Source organism: Rattus rattus, chromosome 7, assembly GCF_011064425.1.
Source record: "Rattus rattus isolate New Zealand chromosome 7, Rrattus_CSIRO_v1, whole genome shotgun sequence".
NCBI classification, from domain to species: domain Eukaryota; kingdom Metazoa; phylum Chordata; class Mammalia; order Rodentia; family Muridae; genus Rattus; species Rattus rattus.
Window position 1 is genome coordinate 2,265,887 of NC_046160.1, and position 21,723 is coordinate 2,287,609.

The 21,723-nt window shown below is 37.0% G+C and overlaps 1 protein-coding gene across 2 annotated transcripts in view; it reads left to right on the plus strand.

Annotated features, from left to right (window-relative positions):
• Nucleotides 1-21,723, plus strand: part of Nrxn1 (neurexin 1) — a 1,103,898-nt gene that overhangs the window by 582,620 nt on the left and 499,555 nt on the right. Inside the window, exons 13-15 of one of the 2 annotated variants that reach the window (XM_032907818.1) lie at nucleotides 711-884; nucleotides 7,123-7,149; nucleotides 8,072-8,727. In XM_032907818.1, the coding sequence (XP_032763709.1) occupies nucleotides 711-884; nucleotides 7,123-7,149; nucleotides 8,072-8,199 (329 nt within the window). In that variant the 3' untranslated portion in view covers nucleotides 8,200-8,727. Of the gene's footprint in view, nucleotides 1-710; nucleotides 885-7,122; nucleotides 7,150-8,071; nucleotides 8,728-21,723 lie in introns of those variants that run through there. The other variant, XM_032907826.1, reaches the window with a different exon arrangement.

A 21,723-nucleotide genomic window follows, 5' to 3' on the forward strand; every position in this document is an offset into this window, starting at 1 on the left:
AGCAACTAAGGAAAAAGAGGCCATGATTTCAAAAGGGAGCAGGAGAGCAGGAGGATACACAAGAGATGATGAAAGGAAGAAAGCAATTGGGGGAGATTATGTAAGTATACTTTAATTGAAAAAATAAGAAAACAAAAGGCAAACAAAGTGATAGTGCAGAATGTGACTTTAATCACTAAAGCCTTTCAGATTGTGGTATTGAATTAAGAAAAAACTGGAAGGCTCACAGCCCTGAGGAAGTTTTGTTTTATAATAATGCCTTCCACTTTATCCATTACATACTTTCACTTTGTCAGGGGATCCATAAATGTCACAGGTTTGGTTCCTCAAAGCAACACACAGGATAGATTTTGTTGTTCTAGACTTTGAGATGGACTTTTTGATAATGGGAGAAACTGCCTCAGAATATAGAGTTCTAAGTACCTGGGTAAATGTTGTACAGGTATCTGCATCCCCTTGGCTACATTCTTTTCATTTGGTGTAAATCCAAACAGTGCTTTTTCTAGTAGCATCTAGGAAAATGTCAGCTGTTCAACATTATTCAAATGTTACATTATTTTGTATTTTAAAGAAAAGTATAAAGTAGGTCATACATTTACCTTGTTAGTTTAATATAAAAAAACCACTATCTCTTTTGTTATCCTCCTTACACTATGCGGTCATAGTTATGCTGAGATACTTTTGTGATAATTAAATTGATCTTTCCACAGGTGACTTGTATATTGGAGGAGTGGCTAAAGAAACATACAAATCGTTGCCGAAACTGGTCCATGCTAAAGAAGGCTTTCAAGGTTGCCTGGCATCTGTGGACTTGAATGGCAGGCTTCCAGACCTCATCTCTGATGCTCTTTTCTGCAATGGGCAAATTGAGAGAGGATGCGAAGGTACTGTATCTATTTTTATACTACGCAATACAACCAAAATAAAGGTTTAATTAAAACAACTCCCCTCACCAGCCAGCAAAACTTCTGCTAGTCAGCAGCTTTTTACTTAGGCTTTAACATCTTTATTCATGTTTTGCATATTTTATTAGTAAATCTTATATTTTCTGGATTATTTGCAAGAAAATACTAAAGTCCAATGTAAATAGGGGCTGTAACTACAGACCTTGTCATTTCTTCCTAGCAGAAGATAATTTGGCTAACTAGCATATGAATCAGCTTCATAATGTTATAATTATAATCAGATACCTGTTTAAAAGAAAAAATATTTATTCCAGTAATTATAATGTATTTAACCCATTTTGAAAACTTTACACTCACTGGGATGAAAACTAAGAATATGGCTCAAATATTCAGTCTCAGATCACTATTTTATTTTATTTTATTTTATTTTTTATTGGATTTTAATTTACATTTCATGTTATTCCCTTTCCGAGTTTCCCATCCTTAATCCCCTTATCCAATCCCCTTCCCCCTTTCTTCTATGAGGGTGTCCCCCACCTCTTCCTGCCTTCCCACCCTGACATTCCCCTACACTTGAAGGTCCAGCCTTGGCAGGGTCAAGGGCTTCTTCTCCCATTGGTGCTCAACAAGGCCATCCTCTGCTACATATGCAGCTGGAGCCATGGGTCTGTCCATGTGTACTCTTTGGGTTTAGTCCCTGGGAGCTCTGGTTGGTTGGCATTGTTGTTCTTATGGGGTTGCCAACCCCTTCAGCTCCTTCAGTCCTTTCTCTAACTCCTCCAGCGGGGATGCCATTCTCAGTTCAATGGTTTGCTGTTAGCATTCGTATCTGTATTTGTCAGGCTCCTCTCAGGAGACAGCTATATCAGGCTCCTGTCAGCATGTACTTCTCAGCTTCCTCAATATTGTCTAGGTTTGGTGGCTGTACATATATGGGCTGGATCCCCAGGTGGGGGCAAGCTCTGAATGGTCATTCCTTCAGTCTCTGCTCTGAACTTTGTCTCCATATCTCTTCCTATGAATTTTTTTGTCCCCTGCTTTAAGAAGGACTGAAGCATCCACACTTTGGTTGTCCTTCTTCTTTAGCTTCATGTGGTCTGTGGATTGTATCTTGGGTAATTTGACTTTTGGGCTAATATCCACTTATCAGTGAGTGCATACCATGTGTGTTGTTTTGTGCTTGGGTTACCTCACTCAGGATGACATTATCTAGTTCCATCCATTTGCCTATGAATTTCATTCTGAAGTCATTGTTTTTGATAGCTGAGTAGTATTCCATTGTATAGATACACTACATTTTCTGTATCCATTCCTCTGTTGAAGGATATCTGGGTTCTTTCCAACTTCTGACTATTATAAATAAGGCTGCTATGAACATAGTGGAACATTTGTCCTTGTTATATGTTGGAACATCATTTGAGTTTATGCCCAGGAATGGTATAGCTGGGTCCTCAGGTAGTACTATATCCAATATTTTGAGGAATCACCAGACTGATTTCCAGAGTGGTTGTACCAGCTGGCAATTCCACCAGCAATGAGGAGTGTTCTTTTTTCTTCACATCCTCATCAGCATCTGTTATCACCTGAGTATTTTATCTTAACCATTCTGACTGGTGTGAGGTGGAATTTCAGGGTTGTTTTGATTTTTTTATGTATCCGATAGCAAATGATATATTATGTTTTGCCAAAAATATGTTTCTTATATTATCCAGGCCTACGGTAATGTGCTCAATTTCCTTACATTTCTTTCATGCTTTGTATCAGATCAAGATGTATAGGAATTATTATTTTTTTGATTGCTGCTTTCATTTTAGGTAATTTTACCTTCAACACCTAAAATTTTTGAGCCAATTTTACCTCCATAAGTCTAATTCAATCACATTATGAAGAATTACATTGTTCTCTGTGTGTTACTATTTCTCCTTTAATGTTCAGTGTAGCTTGATCTATTTTGAAAATTCAGATTTATGAGGAATGCTGTATGAGTGTAAAGGAAGAACCAAATGTGAGCCCTCTTCTTAAGGAGATTATGAATCACCTCTTCTTAGCCAAAATATCATCATTATATTTAGCAATTACCTAAGTCTATAGAACTTTTTAATTTGAAATCAATTTTTCCTTCTCCAAAGCATCTATTTCTCTCAAAAGTAATTTAAATTCAAACTGTGGAAATAATAAAAGAGAGTATGAGTATTAATGGAAGTCTTTTTTTCAAAGCCATTTTATTGTCACCATCATATTTCCTTATTAATGCATAACATATTTCCTTATTAATGAAAAACAAAAAAGACTGTGGTTCTCATGTTGTTTAGGAAGCACAATTACTAAACATATGAAGTGTTCCAATGGGAGAACAAAAGAAAATGAAATATATTTTTGTTACTTAGAAATGATCTAATAAGTGAGACTGGGTCATTGTTGATTTGTATTTTAAGGGAAAGTTACTTCAGTTTCTGGATATTACTTTTCAAAGGTCAGCCTTCCTATAGGTTGTATGGTAAGTGCTTGGCAACCACAAGGCAGGAAGAAGACACAAGTATAAAGGACCTCAGCCTAACACATTCTGCTAGTGAAGAATGGAAGGAAGGTTGATGGGAGCAGGATTGCTTACCAAATGTTCACAGAAATAACACTTGCTGTTGTTTCCAACCTAATTCAGTAGGCAATTTGTCCAGGATGCTTAATTATAGGTTTCTCTTCAATGGCCTCAAATTAGCTTCTGAATACTTAAACTCATTGTGATAGCTTATGGACTAGTCTGCTCATGTAGAGAAGAAGCTTTAAATATCTTGGTCTTAATTCTCGTTTCGTCTCAGGTTTTTCTTTATTCTAGGAATATCATCACATTCCTGACTTTCTGATATCATCTTTCCCTGATGATTTCATTCCAAAATTAATTTGACCACTTCTGTTCTAAGAATAAGTTCATATAAACTTGTCATAGGTGAAATTGATGAGATTCACATGGTTTTAGAATTAGCAATTAAATTAGACATAGCCAAAGTATTATCTCTTTCAAAGACAGTTCTCTCATGGAATTTAACTCTTCCTCAGATAAGAGTCATGTAACTTCTGTGTGAATAGAAATCAGACGCCTTCAGGTTTTTTTTTTCCATTTAAATGGTTTCTTTCACCATCATCATCATCGACGTCATTATTATTATTATTATTATTATTATTATTATTATTATTTATAATTTTCTGTATTTTTTACAGTACGGATTTTATTCCCCTCCCAGTCCACCCTCTGACTGTTCCACATCCCATACCTCCTTCCCCCCACCGTCTCCACAAGGATGTTTCCATCCCACTCGCCCCACCCACCCCACCAGACTTCTAAACTCGTGGGGCCTCCAGTCTCTTGAGCATTAGGTGCATCTTTTATGACTAAACCCATACCTGGCAGTCCTCTGCTGTATATGTGTTGGGGGCCTCATATCAGCTGGTATAAGCTGCCTAGTTGAAGATCCAGTGAGAGATCTTGGGGGTCCAGGTTAATTGAGCTTGCTGGTCCTCCTACAAGGTTGCCCTCCTCCTCACCTTCCTCCAGCTTTTCCCTAATTAAACCACAGGGGTCAGTAGCTTCTGTCTATTGGTTGGGTGAAAATATCTGTATCTGACTATTTCAGCTGCTTGTTCGGTCTTTCATAGGGCAGTCATGATAGGTCCCTTTTTGTGAGCACTCCATAGCCTCAGTAATGATGTCAGGTCTTGGGGTTTCTTCCTGATCTGAATCCCACTTTGGGCCTGTCGCAGGACCTTCTTTTACTCAGGCTCTTCTCCATTTCCATCCCTTCGTTTCTTTCAGACAGAAATAGGGGTCAGAGTTTTGACCGTAGAATGGCAACCCCATCCCTCACTTGATGCCCTGTCTTTCTGCCGGAGGTGGGCTCTACAAGTTCCCTCTCCCCACTGTAGGGCATTTCATTTAGGGTCCTTTCCTTTGAGTCCTGAGAGTCTAATACCTCCCAGGTCTCTGGTACATTCTGGAAGGTCCTCCCAACCTTCTACCTCCCAAGGTTGCCTGTTTCTATTCTTTCTGCTAGCCTTCAGGGCTTAAGTTCTTTTTCCCCACTCAATACCAGATCATGTTTCCTTCCCCTAACCCTGTTCCCTTTCCCTCCCAGGTTCCTCCCTCCCTCCCGCTTATGGCTGCTTTCTTCTCCCTCCCAAGAGGGGCTGAGGTATCCTCACTTGGGCCCTTCAGCTTGTTGAACTTTTTGAGTTCTATGGACTGTATCTTGGGTATTCTGTATTTTTTTTTTTTTTGGCTAATATCCACTTATTAGTGAGTACATACCAAGTATGTCCTTTTGGAGGTTCCTCAGGAAATTGGAAATTCATCTACCTGAAGACCCAGCAACACCACTCTTGGGAATATACCCAAAAAATGCCCCATCATGCTACAGGGGCATGTGTTACACTATGCTCATAGCAGCCTTATTTGTGATAGCCAGAAGCTGGAAACAACCCAGATGTCTCATGACAGAAGAATGGATTCAGAAAATGTGATTCATTTACACAATGGAATACTATTTAGCTCTCTAGAATGAGGACATCCTGAGTTTTGCAGGCAAATGGATGGAACTAGAAAGTATCATCCTGAGTGATACCTTCAGTTCTTGATCCCACTTTTTCTGTTCTTAGGGCAGTCAGAAACTAAATAACTACTGATAAAACAACTAACAGAAGACTCCCCTACACCTAATTCTCTTCTAGGGATGAAATAGCCAATGATGATTATTTCAAGAAATTTATATTTCTTTAAATGGACACATACTGTTTTTAGTCTCTAACACCATGGGATATTAATATATAGATCATTCAAATATGTTTGGAACACAACAAATAGTGATCAAGTTAGTAATTTATGCTTAAGTTGAAACAATTAAATATTCAGTTTTTCTGGGAGATAATTATTTTTGTCATTGCTACTTATAACAATATTAGTGTTTTATTTATTATTTGGTGACACTAATTTTTATTACATATTAGTACTTATAGATCATTAGATATTTTTTTTTGGTTCTTTTTTTCAGAGCTGGGGACCGAACCCAGGGCCTTGCGCTTCCTAGGCAAGCGCTCTACCACTGAGCTAAATCCCCAACCCATAGATCATTATATTTATAAAAGTGCACATCAGTTAGGATTACTTCAGTAATTTCCTGTGAACTATGCCTTTACTGAGAAAGTCATAGCATACATATGTTTTTATGATACATGTTAAATTTCATTTGATAAAAACATGGTTTTATATAAAGACTAATTACAGAAAAATATTTATTTACTGAACTATGGTATCATGTAACATCATTATTGTTTGAAGTCTGTTTTCATGTTTTTTTAAGAAAATATATAATTATTATTACCAGAAATAATAAATTATTTTTCATACCTTTTAAATGAATTATGTGCTGTGTTCCCTTTTACGTTTTTATAAATCATTTTTCCCAGTGTTTTCTGTAATAATTATTTACATGGAAGTTTATTAAACCTGAAAACAGTTAGGAAGGTGTAGGCAATGACAAGAACACTCTAGGATCTATAAATCACATATACCCTCCGTCTTAAGAGTGACAATGAGCATGATATCTTGGAATCTTATAAAAGAATATTCTCTAAAGAGGACTATATTGCAGGCCATTTCTACCATCCTTATGATTTTCTTCACCCACTTCAAATGGTGCATGAATTCTGGTGCCTTGTCACCACAGCAGAGCAGAGCTAAGGGACATTAATACATTACTGTCTTAAGTCAGAGTTTTAAGTGAAAGTTTTCACAAATAGAGAGGGAAAAGCCCACAAAGACGTCCTTTCTTGGTAAGGCCCATAATCTGCAGTGTGTGCACACATTGACACAGCGTAGGAAGTGTTCCCATAAGCAAGTTGCTTAAGGAATCCATCCATAACTATGGATACAGGAGAATAGAGATCACGAGAGCCCTTTAAATTGGTCTTCATTGTGCTATTGGCTAGATTGATCATGACATGTATATAGACACATATAGTATAAGCTTCTAAAAATTACACGGCTTTCTCATTTTTTGGCTTCTCTTAAGGTTTATGGCTGTTAATATTAATTTGTTTGCTATACATAGCATTTTTTCTCTTTATAGCAGCATGCTTTTTTGAATCTAAACATTCTGTTTGCCCCATTTCCATATTGCTTACTAACATTAAATATATTTTGCTTTTTTTTTTAATTTTGCTGACAAAGTTGCATTGATGAAAGCTGACTTGCAAGGTAGATAGCCCTGTGTGTATAAAACAAGACTGAAACCCCACCATACGCAGTAGAAACCCTAAAATAACATGTTTTAAATATTTTTTAGTAACTGTTATTTGGGTTCAGAATTAATTTTCTCCTTTTGGACATTGTGCAAGAAGCCCCATTTTCTAGCATAGCTTGCACAAAGGCTTTCAGTCTTGGACATGTTTGTACAGTTACTGCCTTTAGTGCTCTGATTACACCTTTCTGGTCCTTGTTTTTCAATGTTTAGTTATAATTCTTTAGAGACAGAATAGCACTCCTTTTACATGTGTGTTCGACAGGGGCATGCCACTTATGTTGTTATTCATTTCATGTTTCCTGCATGATCTCGTCAAAGCATGTGAATTGATACTTGCCAACATACCTATACAGAGCACCAAGGGATCATGACCTCAGCCCCAGGGTATGCGTGGAAGCGGCTGGATCTCACAGGGCATTTTTCCATAAGTTTGTTTGATTATTTTTGCCAATCTTTATCTCAATTCCATGATCCTACAATCTCCATTTCTCATGGCATCTCTATTCATTGGTAAGAAGTTAAGGAGATCCACTCATTTGTAAAGACCAAATGGTGACAATCATTAATGATAGAATGAGATTACCCACTACCACCATGACCCTACTAGAAACTATCTACTTTCTTTAACTATCTGTTGGCTTAGTTACAGTCATGATGTATTTTTCTTTTATTTGAACCTTACGAAGGCATTCATGTTAAACTTTTCAGATCCTAGTCCAGATGCGTGAACTTTCAAAACTAGCTTGAACATGTAATTTAAGGTGTTGGCAACTACTATATGTGATCTAGCTCATGTAAAAGAACATTCTGGATTAAAAAACAAGCAAACAGAAACAAGAGCCAAAGAACCTACGTGTCTTTTGGAATGTTTTACAGGGCCCAGCACGACCTGTCAAGAGGATTCATGTTCAAATCAAGGCGTGTGCTTGCAGCAATGGGATGGCTTTAGCTGTGACTGCAGCATGACTTCCTTCAGTGGCCCTCTCTGCAATGACCGTGAGTAACTGTCCAAGTGTACACAAATACTTGTCATTGTTTCCAAATACTCTTGCTGCCCAAGGTATACAGATAGAACTTCTTAAATCTCCTGTAATTCGACTGTTAAAGATGTGGCCCTCAGTTGTTTTCACACACAAAAGTGCCCATTTTACTTTAGGTCTGTTTGTTAAGGAATATGGTTCTTAGTAGAGGTGGTTAATTTTCAAGTGTTGTAATTCTCTTTTGTTAGCTGCTTATAGCTATCTCATTGGAAAGAACATTGTTAATTTCCTATATGTGGAATTCTTGGCAAAATTTTGAAACTTCATATTACTTTGTACTATTTCTTAAGTTTATCAAGTTATTTATCAAGTTTGCAAGTTATTAAGTTTAAGTTTATATTTTTAAGTTTATCAGATCGTATCTTGAGGACCCTGGTTTCTGAGTACATTAGAAATTCTGTTTCTTCTACATCTCCTTAAATAAGTCCACTCTTCCCCATTCACTTTAAAAACACTATGCTTAATCGTGGTTCTTCAGGACCTCCTTCTTGCCTTTTGTATTCTCAACTTTAATCTCATGGTATTTGCATGACAGGAAAGGTGGACCTCACATTCCATCACAGCCCTCTCCAGGGATTTTCATCAGAGTCTGGACAGTTTAAGGCAGAATTCGCTGGCCAACAGGAGAATTCTGGTCACTGAACATTCACATAGGTCTTGCTTCATAGGACTTCACTAAAATGATAAAAGCATCTTTGATTATATATTTAGGGTATTCACAATGAAGCCTCATGTTTGGCAAGTAGCCTACACGCATGCCTTGGGTTGTAAATGTTATGGCATGGATGCCAAAGTTCTAGCAGAATGGAGGAAGAGATATTACGGTTGAAGATTTGGGCTATAAAGAACGGGCCAAAGTTGATTTTCTATTTAAAGGTAGCTTAGAGTTTGGGTATTTTGTTTGTCTGGTTTCTTTCTTTCTTTCTTTCTTTCTTTTTTTTTTGGTGGGTTTTTTTTTCTTTGTGAGAAAATAAGTGAATTATAATGTCAAAGATAGGGTCAAACTGAAATAAATCACAGAACCAAATGGTTGCAAACTGAATACAGCACAGTTCATCAGCTGTCTTTGGTTTCTATCTAAAATATTGATTATAGAAAGCACAAACCAAACATATACCATACCTCCCTGAGAGACCATTGGAAGTTCATGGTGGCCAAGAGAAGGGTTATTATATTTCTTCAGTGTATTACCCTGAACAAGTTACCTGGGCTCCAGTAAATAATCTTCATTCCATGCTATGTAGATAACCCTGTTTACACATGAAATTAGGAAGGACACAGTTTGAGAAGAAATAAGGTTTCAGCAGCGGGGTAAGACAGGACAATGGATTTGAAAGTGACAAAGATTCATTATATGATTATGAAAGTGTCAGAGAAAAATATTGTAAAAAGATAACAATACTTTAATAAAAATCCTATACCCATGTGTATGTGGTCAACAAAAATTCCACTCATGTGGTTAATAGGACATAAAGCTGAAAGGAATACAAGTTGGAGGTTCCTGGGGGTATTAGGATAGAAGGAGTGAGGGGCAGATATGATTAAATACAATGAAAATATTAAATAATAAAAAAGAACTATTTTACAAGATCTTTCATGGTCAAACCACCATGAATGCAGATATATCTGACCCTTGATTTTATAGGATCATCTTCTTTAGTATATAGTAGCTAGAAGCAGTAAAAATACATTGAAATGATCATTTACATATGATATACCTTATATCTGCAAATCAAATTACTCCTAAAAACAATCTTTTATGAGTTATAAATAACCTCATACAAAGAGTCAGTGCACAATTACATATACAAAAAGCCAAGACAATTTTAAAGAACTCTCACAAATGCTTGAATAACAGCACGTGTTTATCCGTAGGCCAGTGATTGCCTGCCTGCATTTGTTCCTGTTTAGAAATGATGTAAACCTTCTTTCAAGGACAACCCGAAGACTGAGAATTTGTTATGATTTTATTATTGCAAAATTTCAATCCTGAATTCAATTTTGACAGATGTATGACTACATGTGTTAGTAGAGAGGGCTTTTTGGTATGAAAATATTTTTCATTTTGCTAAAGAACATTCTTTGCCAAACTCTGCTAAGCCATTTCCCATGTTTTACAAAACAGTTGCCATTTGGTTGTGTCAGAATCTGTATCCCATAAAGCAGTCGAATATGAAGAATGCAATTTTCTGTATGTGTTTGTTAGGCTTTTTGTAAGGAATATCCAAATCTGAACTTAGGTACCAGGCTGTCTTCAAATTAGTTTTTGCAGAAACTATTTAAATGTGGCTCTTGGGTGACAGAAGTGGGGATGGTCATGATAAGGCTGGTTGTTATTTTCTTGTGAATGGGTAAATATCATTCAATAACTGTGTCTGCAGATTCGTGCCTCTTGCACGGATCAGCACTGAATTATGTTTGAGATTCTCAGAATACATGAATGTTGATAAAGCCATTACCTCATACTAGGTTAACAGAAAAGCAAAGCATTTTCATGGTTTGAATATTGGTGTTCTCCTGTGATGAGGATTTGTAGATAAACATTACTATTTACAGGTGCATCTTATTTCAAACAGCTCTAATTTATATAAAACAGCCATAGTTATTTTGAAAGCCTTTAAGTAAAAGATAAGAATTAAGCATTTTGACATATTTTTCTACCTTTTCTATTTATCATGTCTCCCCATCTCAGTTGGGTTCTTTTGTTGTTGCTATTGTTTTGTTCTGTTCCGTTCCTTTGTTTTTTCTTTCTAGAAAACACAAATAATACTGATTTGATTTTAACAAATACCTTTTCCTCCATTGATATTAACTTTACAATTAAGAAACGAACAAGCGAACAAGAAACCTAGAGCCACGGAGGACATTTCTTATTTGTGTTTTATTCATATCACAGTGATTGAGTCAGGAATTCTGTGACTATAATCCTCCAAAAGAAAAATGGAAATAAATATTTCAATATACACAAAAAACCATACTGTGTGGAGACAAGAACCCCTGCCCTGAGTAAAATTTCTAAGTGTCATATATCTGAGATGGTTTACAGAGTAGATTTGAGTAACTAGGCATTTTTATTTATATTAGCCTGGAGACATAATTACCAGTGGGGTGATGGGAATACTTTATAACTTGCAAGTAAGATCTTGGATAAATCATACTAATTAATTGAATTGAAAAGAATCTCTCAAAAACACAGACATCTTTGTAAAGTGATGCCAGAGGCTATTTTGAAAGTTATGTGGGTTTTTATAAACCCCTTCATCCTTGGAGAATAGCCATCCTAGCGATGTACTCATTAAGAAAACAATTGTAGGCTGTAGGGGAGGAGGAGACAAGATTATGAATTCTACTCTTCAAGACAGGATCTAATTGCAGGTTCTTGAATCATCATTATTTTGGCTTGTTATAGTAATGTTTTCATTGCTGCTCAATTCCCCTTTCCTCCCTCTTCCAATCCATTTTGTTTCCTACTTTTATTCTTCCTGGTTTAAATGTCAGCAGCATCTCCTGATTGATTCTTCCAATCAGAAGTGGTTTTTTACCCCTCTGAATTCCTATAGGAATTTTATTAGCAATTGCTCTCTATTGAACAGTTTATGGTTGATTTATCTCTCTACAATGGAATATATTATTCTTTTGGGAACAACACTAATTTTTATTTTATTTCCTGTAGTTTGGATCATATATCGGAGGTTAGTACAACCACACTGTAGGTAACTTGTGATAACAGGAACTTACTAAGACGAGGGTAACTGAGTATTTGAAGCTTGTGAAGAGATTTCTAGTGTGTCTTCAGGGGCCAACAGTATTCTAGCCTCATTAGTCTGGAGCTGTTAATCCCCCAAGGACAGACTCTAGTTCACACGTAAATATTGCAGAACACTGTCGCTATGGTGTGTTTCTGGCAATTCATTCCACTGTGGCACCTTCCACCTCACATTTCCAGTTTCCTCACCACTGCACATGCGAATCTCTCTGCCGGCTGGATGTTTTCATCCCGCCTGAAACGCATCCCTCTCTATTTCTTTGCTTGAAGAGATGCAGTTTCACATTTGATATCTGTTTAAACTGTTTCACATCATGGAAATGTACTTGTCCTGGACTGGGCATAACCATTTCCTTGTTTGAGGTATGAAGGAAACAGTGTGATGCACCACCTTACATTAGTTTAAGTAGCAGATGGCTGTAATATCTCCTGTAAACTGTATTTCATGTGTTCACTGTGCTGTAAGTCTGTATTAGGAGATTCCATTCACTATGAAACAGCTATATTCTGCCTACACATGTGTGCATGCACGCTCACTCACCGTCATGAAAACAGTGTGTTATCCTTTTCTGCTTTCAGCTGGTGGCACAGATTAGGCTCTGACCATATTAGCTAATTTAATGTCAAGTAGAAGAAGATGAATATGGCTATGATCACAGGGAAAATAGCAAACATAATAACATTGTCACATTTCATTATTGTGGAAGTGTAGAGTGCCAAATTACAGTTCAGCTTCAAGGGTGTCTTTTCCCATACAGGAGTAATACATCACAGTGCTAGGGTGATATGGCTTCAGGACAGTATGACGTTGACTATTAAAAAATCTATTTTCAAAATTCTAAACTTTGCCAAGGGAAAAATCTTTTGGAGAGGAATCAGTGCATCCTTTGATTTTGAAGTACAATTATTCACCAAAACCAGGCTGAACTACATGAGACTCGGTCTTTTTACCATGACATTTAGACATATCATAAACTTTGTTTCTTTTGGTTGGTTGGAAAGAAAAGCCAATATCTACTGTCGGGGCCTCTCGACAGTACTAATAGAGGTAAATCCTAACACAGAGAGAAATAATTTTGATCTGAGCAGTATGCCTCTCCCACTTAGAACTCTGTGGATAGTAAGCGGTGAGATGATTTGCTGTTATTAAGACTGAATAATATTTCTCAATCAGCTGTGTCTAGATTCTCACTGTGAATTGTTGAGTCCCATTGATCTTTAGTCATCCATGCCTTCCTAAGTTGCCCATAAGCTATTTAAAGCAAGTCAGCAACAGTATGTACTGACAGCACCTTGTATATCTTAAATAACTGTGGGAAGCAGGGCCAATCGTGTCTCAAATTTAAATATAATGCATTACAATACTGTTCATGTCAAGTTTAAAAAAACTGCTGTATATATAAGAAATGTATATATAAGAAAAAATAAGAACACAGGAAAATCCTAAAGTCATAGGTTAAATATTCTTGCCCTGGGTTTAGTTCTTTGTACACACAGAAGCTGTGTTTTGTATATATAAATCAGTTTGGCTTCAGAAGTCCCACTTTCGATGTTTTCTTTACCTTTGTGCTTTCCTATTATTCTTCCCTATTTTTCTGACTTGATTGATACTTCTTGCTCTTGCATTAGGACCGTTTCTTGAAGATTTTATGCAAGTATGGGGTGACTTTCCACATTGGTATTTCTGTAGTAATGCTATCAAATCTCATCAGATCTAGGCCTACCAAGGTTGTACCAAGTCTGCCAGTCACATGCTTAACTGTCCTTAAGAAATAATAATGGTTCTAATTTCAAAGGTAGCATTTACAAGAGATTCATAACCACAGTCCAGATGTAAATTGCAAGTTAGAATACATTGTTGCATATCTTTTTTGTGCTGTGTTTCAAAAAAAGTAGGTTTGGGTTTATTCTTAATTTTAAAATGGATTTTATTTCCTATACAATTAAAAATAGAATGCTCCTATGAACAGATGATGAACAATGATGTGTTTTCAGAATCATATATCCAACTAAATGAATATAACTAATTGATAAATTATGTGCAGAAACTATATTATTTAAATACTTCTGCTTTATGGAGTCAAATCGTTAATATTTTAAAGGAGTGTACAATAGAATATAATAGAATAATTATAATATAATAGAATAGAAGATGGGCATTTTCTGTGTTTTTTATGTGTGTTTGTGACAGACCTTCAGAAATAATAATTGAAAATTTAATCAACAAATCAGGCAAAATATTTCCAAAATGTATATTGTTTAAATCAGTTTTTTTTCAGTGTAATGGGCATAATAAATGTTGAACACATGAACAAATAAATTTGTATAAATTAATTTGAAACAAAGAATCCCTGCACCCCACCCCATTCCCTAGTAGACTGATTGGAAATGGCAACATTTCTGCAATCCGCTAATGAGTAATTGGCATGAGGGGAAGATTTCAAGCATAGGAAAGATAAACAGAGTATAGCAAGAGATAAAACAATGAGGCTTTCTGTATTCCTAAACGACACAGACTGTTACTATACAGTTGAGGGAGAAGATGCTAAATAATGTCAGAGTCTACAGTATAATCTTTGAAGATCGTTAGAAGACGTACAAGAAAAGCATGAGAAAGTGCACAAAGCTCACAGCATGGAAACTTAGTATAAGATTAATGGTGAAGGCCAACGCCTTTCAGTTTTGTAAGGATGAGCACAGAGGCTCAATGGGAATGTGCACCATCCAGAAAAAGGTCACCTGTCTGGCAATTCTTTTTCCTTTCCCCCAAAGTGCATTTGATGTTCTTAATGAGATTTACTGTAGCAATTCAAATGTATAGACTCCTTTAGTAGGGATGAATTACAGTCTCCTCTATGGATCTGTGTTGTAGCGTTTCTTTACCTCAGTGGTAGCATATTCAACGGCAGCATAAAATACATACCCAAATAATGTGCTATTCCTAGGACTTATGGAATGTTTGATTTAATAACTCTAATGATCTAAATTCACAACCCCCAGAAAAAGGTCTGTGGAGTATATGACTTAATCTTCCCAGAATTTGATGAGAAAGAAAGGAACAAAGACGTTTCCTTACTTGAAATGGTTTTAAATGGAACAAGTTTCATAAAAGGATCCAGCCAATATAGAAAGAGGTTTTAAAAAATGGGTCGTGAACAAGGAGGCTGCATTTGCAGGAGACAGTGGAAACTGTGTTCGAGTAGGTGTGAATGCATCTTATAAATACATAACATATGACCCTTTAAAGAGAAAACCAGATGGGATGGATAAGCAGTGGAAAATAAAAAATGCATTTTGCTTGGTTTCTTCACTTGAGTGGTTCTCTATGTAGTTTGATATTTGGACTTTTTTCTGTCAGTAGTTTTAGATCTCTGTGTCTCAGGACACTGTTGATACTGTACACTTGGTTGGCTAAAGCAGGTTGTTTAATTTCTGAAATTTCTCTAAGTGTAATGGCTTAAGTCCCTGGCATATCTTTTTGCCAATTCTTCATAGTTGTTTGAATTCCTAACTTGGTGGAGTCTGGGACCAAGGATTCAAGCTTATGTAGTCAGTGTAATAAAATTTGAACAAAATGGTGTTTCTGAAGCTGTAGGGTTCATCTTTGATGCCTTTCATCATGGACCTGCTCTCCTAGGCTCTATTCTGGGGAAGCACTCCACTTCTCTAAATTATAAACAGAAAATTGTTAGAGAAATACTATCTCCTCTCAGCCATAAGAGACATCATAGGAGCAGTTAACTGGATTTAGTGTCAGACATAATCTTTTTTATTGACAGTGACAATAATTCTGGAAATCAAAACCTTGGAAGCATCATCTACATTGTTAAAGTACTAAAGATAAAACCCAAAGCTTCTGAAACTAATCTCATGAAATTCACCCTGATCTGTGGGATGCAGTAGAAAAGGCTACTGTGGTAGTTGTGACTGTAGATTCTGAAATTCACCACCTATGAGCAAACTTGCAGAGATCACAACCCCCGTGGTTGAATCCCTGCAGACTCTAGTCATGTAAAGCCAAGGAAAGTTATTCCTCAGTGCCAACGCTCACTCTTGGTCTCACAATCATCATGAAAACCCTCTCTTCTGTATTTAACATGATCTGGCTGTGCCTCTCAGGAGACATATCAGGCTCCTGGGGGCTTATGGATGTGAAACCGGGAAAAGGAATAACATTTGAAATGTAAACAAAAAATATCCAATTTTAAAAAAAAGAAAAGAAAACCCTCTCCTCATTTGCTTTCATATTTCTTTTAGCAAAGTTGAGAGGAGTTTTCATTGATATTCACTTTCTCAGCTATATTTCATATTTTCTTTCTTTCTTTTCTTTATTGGATATTGTATTTATTTAAATTTCAAAATTTATGCCCTTTTCTTGTTTCCTTCCACAAACCCCCTATCCCCTCTGCCCCTGCTTCTATGAGGGTGTTTCCCCCATCCACCCACCCACCCCCAAGCTTTCACAGGACCAAGAGCCTCTTCTCCCATTGATGCCCAACAAGGTTATCCTCTGCTACATATGCATATGGAGCCATAGGTCCATCTCTGTGTACTCTGGTTGGTGGTTTAGTCCCTGGGAGTCATCTGGGGTTTAGTCCCAGATGCTGGAGCATCTGCTTGGTTTATATTATTGTCCTTTCCCTAACTACTCCACTGGCGACTCCATGCCCAGTCTGATGGTTGGCTGCGAGCATTTGCATCTGTATTTGTCAGGCTCTAGTAGAAGCATCTGTATTTATCAGGCTCTGGTGGAACCTCTCAGGAGGCAGCCATGTCAGGCTCCTGTCAGCAAGCACTTTTTGGTATCTGTAACACTGACTGGGTTTGGTGTCCGTATATGGGATGGAGCCCTAGATGGGGCAGTCTCTGGATGGCCTTTCCTTCAGTCTCTGATCCACACTTTGTCCCTGTATTTCCTTTAGACAGGGGCAATTCTGGGTTAAAAATTTGGAGATGAGTAGGTGGCCCTGTTCCCAAACCTGGGTCTTTGCTTAACGTCTGGATATGGTCTGTACAGGTTCTCCTTCCCCTTTCTTGGGCATTTCAACTAACCTCATCCACGTTGGGTTGTGGGAGCCTCTTGCTTTCCTGGTCTGGGACTTTCTAGTAGCTACCCCCACTTCCCCATCCCCCATTACTACACACCTCTGTTCAAATTTCTGACCCTCTGTATATCATGCCTGTCTCCTCTCATACCTGATCCTGCCCCACCCCATTTTCCTCTCCTCTTCCTCTCTTTCCCCCAAGTCCCTTCCACCCTCTACCTTCTGTGAGTATTTTGTTCCCCCTTCTAAGAAGGACTGAAGCATTCACACTTTGATGTTCCTTCTTCTTGAGCTTCACATGGTCTGTGAGTTGTATCATGGGTATTCTGAGCTTTCAGCCTAATATCTACTTATCAGTGAGTGTATACCATGCGTGTTGTTTTATGACTGGGTTACCTCACTCAGGATGATATTTTCTAGTTCCATTCATTTGCCTGAGAATTTCATGAAGTCATGTTTATTTCTGTAGGTGCTTCACACTTCTGTAGGCCATTCACTATTCTTCAGCCCTCTTTCCATGCAGGATTTGGGTATAGCACTATGATGCAGGGTTATATCCCATTCTTTTCTTTCAGCACAGGAGTCCTTAACAATTTCCTTCAATTAGGTCCTCTTCTGCATGTGCCATATTTTGTTCCTTATACACTCTGAAATAGGATACATAAACATGCTTTAGTGTGATCACCAAATGGATTGTGTCCCTTCCTCTCTGCCACGTTGCTTACTTCTCCTGATGGGCTTCTTTCTCTACATCCATTCTGCCTCGGCCCATGTAGTGTGTGCAAATTGTCTCAGATAAAGTTCAGCTAAGGGTTTATTTGCTTTGATGGCAAACACTGCCTACAGGTGTTGATACATGTGTCACATCTCAGCTTATATTTTGGCAGTATTTCGTATGATGTTTGGTACATATTAGATGCTTGCTAATAATAGAATATCAATGTTTCAAAGCCTCTCTCAGTTAAGTGACTGTGTGTGTGTGTGTGTGTGTGTGTGTGTGTGTGTGTGTGAGACTGTGTGTGTGTATGTGTGTGTATGCATGTGCACTTGTGTGCATGATGCTTTGTGGGTGTGTGTGTGTATGTGTGAATGTGTATATGTGTGACCGTGTGTGTGTGTGTGTGTGTGTGTGTGTGTGTGTGTGTGTGTGTGTGTGTGTAAGCATATATTCATAGAGGTGATAGGTGATAGATTGTTCAGTGGCCATCAGTTTGTACTTCAGTTTCTCTGGCGTCCTGCTTTTTATCATATTAAATTTGAGAAATGCTAGGACTGACTGTCATTTCAAGAAAACTATTCCCATTCACTTGGCTTTTTCCTCATTAATTAGGTAATACCTACAGGAATAATCTCAGCATTATGAATTTCTATACTGTCTATTTGATCTTTATTGTTCGAGACTTAAGATTTGATAGGAATGTAATATTTTTCTAGAAATAATATAATCCCTCTGGAGAAAAATGGGATTTGTCTTAGAACAGTATATCATGTGTATGTCATGCTCTAGTCTATATGTGTCCTTTGGGGGTTTACCGAACATGTTTCCTGTACGGCAGTTATAGAAGAACAATATGCATGCTTAGTGTTGAATAGGTAGAATTTTGAAAAATCTTGTTATTTTTCCTCTCCATTAACTATGCTGAAAATAGTATTTTATAAGAACTTGTATCACTATCACGAGCTCAGCCTGTCCATTTGCTTCATCATCATAGAAAAATCTTTAGGAAGTCACCTTTACAGGATGGCTGACTTCTGCCTTTATCTCCACACACTCAATAGCTTGTTCGTCAAAACTGTGACAATGGCATCAGAAACAGAATATTCTGGGGCATTAGAGGGACTGAGAAAAAAAAACCAAGATAATTATAAATAAATTGCGATAAAATGGCTTTGTATACCTACATTAAAAGAAGGTAATTAAATGTTAAGATTCCAGTGGTGGTCCTCAATCTGTGGTTCTAATGCAGTCAACCTCAATGGAACCTTTCAATGTTGTCAGGCCTCAGTCTCGTCATCCTGACCCACCACAGGACACAGGCAGGCACCTATGTAGTAAGAGATGTAGATCACTGTGCACACCCTCAAAGTGAAGGCAAGCAGATTAGATCCCTAAAGCAACTCCCTCAGATATATGCTTCCATATAACAACAGGCATTACTTGCTAAAAAAAACTCTAAGGAATTGTAAGTTAAACATTTTTATGAAGGCTTAAAGACAATCTTGCCTGTTTTATACATAATAACTTGAATTTACATATATATAAAACAAATATGCTTATATCTTTTTATAATATATGAAACAATTATATAAATATATATACTGTTTTGAGACAACTCCTATATTTCATAGGCATTATCATATTTCTGGAAAAATATTACACAATATTCAAACAATAAAGATCAAATACAGTAAAGAATGTTATAATGGTGAGATTATTCCTGCAGATATCACCTAATTAGTGTGGAAAAAGTCAAATAATGAAAAATAAAAAATAGCTTTCTTGAAATGAGAGAAAAATTATATTATATAATATAATATATAAAGTTTTGTTTTTTTTCAGCCTCCTGAATTGGAGGAAAATCTTGAGAGTATTTGAAAGCTCACACTCACAGTATATATGCTGCAAAACATCCATCTCAAGGTAGTTTCCACCACTCTGTGGGGAGAATGACCAAATCCAAACACATGTCCCTTGGTTCTTACCTTCTTTGTTCTTTGAAATAATGTTCCAAGTTATTTCGATAAGTTAGGTAGGCAATATTCTTATTTTTATATTTATATTTTTCTTTAATTAGTTATTTTTTATCTACATTTCCAATGTTATTTCCTTTCCCGGTTTTCCAGACATAAACCCCCTTTCCCATCCCATCTCTTCTAAATTTTAATCACAAAGAAACATTGGTCAACTGAAACACTTTGAAACCTGCTGTTCACAGAGGTGATATCCCTCACAAACTACCCTTGTTTGCTACCTAAACCATTTCCCATCTTTATATAACCTTGCCTCCTACTAAATAAATGTGACCCCAATGTAATGGAATGTTGTCTTCTGGTATGTATGTTATGGCACGGTATGTACGGTATGGTATGGTATGGTATGGTCTGGTAACATAATGGTATATTAGCAATCTGGTAGCATCTTATCTGCACTTTGTATTTTAAAATATTATGCCCTCTATATGTTGAGATTATCTGGGACCCCAGCATGAGATACTGAGACTGTCTCCTGGGCTTTCCTGGCCTCTGTTTCTGAATTTCTTTTGAGAGGGGAGATGTAGTTTTGTGCAGAACTCTAGGGTCTGGATTCAGCATCTCTGCTTTCCTTTTGTGTTTTCTGTTTCCACAGCTTTCATACTTATTTTTACCCATGTTTGAGGTCTTTTTAGGTTCACATAACAGCTCAGTCACACCACAGTAATCTGGAACTGTATTTTAGCTAAAGATCTTGCCTAGTCCTTTATAAAGGGTGAAAGTAGAAAATAAAATGTGATAATGGAATGTTTTCCTCTGTTCAGACCAGAAATTTAAATTAATCTTGAGACAAAGAGAAAAGGCATGTGCTTTTTGTTTCCTGTTGTAAAGATATCTATAGCTTCTTTTACATAAGCATTTGCATCAAATTTGTTTGAAATTGAAACTTTTGCCAGTGTATGAAGTATGTCTGTGTACTTGTTCAGCTATATTAAAAATGTAATTACTATCAGCACCTATACAACATTTTGATTTTTAAACCAAATAATATAGCTAGGGATATAAAATTATTTGTAAGACCAAGAACAGTATTGCTAACTGGATCCCTACTATGCGAATCCTTACTGTTTTTTTTTTCTAATTTTTACATTAATGACAACAATAACCTTCTGAAAATATTGATATCTAAGGTAAAGAAGTGTTTCCATGTTCTCATGCTCATAGGAGTTAGAACTGCACAGATTAGAGCATGGAATTTTTCATTGTGTCTATTCTCAAGACTATTTGCTATAGATTTTATCAAAATGGAAATTAGCAAAATACGACTGAATCAGGGTGAGCCTGGCCTAATGCTTTATTTTAACTCACTCAGCCCTAGCTCTGTACCCTGAATGTGTCTGCAAAGAGATGAACTGGCACATGATGAAACTTTACAAAGCCCACAGCATCACCAACGTGTTGCACAACATTAGTGGATGAGCAGAAGTTTTCAATGTCATTCAGTGAAGAAGAATGTGAAGCATTCTCCATGCTCTAAACCATTCATTCGCTCCTTGTTTAGGAGAGCACAAACTTGGGATGATGTTAAAAACAAACCATGAAATCATTAGAATGGAATTTTTCCTAGATGTCAGGTTTTACCTTTTCCATGTTTCGCGGGAAGTTTTCTAGTGTATATTTTTGGTCCTTAGTGAGAAAAAGATCACCTTTGCCAGTGAGCCTGATTTATCTAGTTATCTGCTTGGCCTGGATGCTCTATACTCCCAAATTCAAACTTACTGTGCTAGGAAGTGCTATGATTTAATGCAGGGACTTCTGTCTTTCCAGCTGATACTCACATTGGATGTGACTTTGAAAGTTCTGCCTCTGGCCTAAGACACTGTTGGAGGAAAATGAGGAACAGCATGGGAACAGCATTTTATGTCCCAAGACTGAGTCATGGGAGTATAGACAAGGGCTTGTCTACACCGGGAGCATGCCTGCATG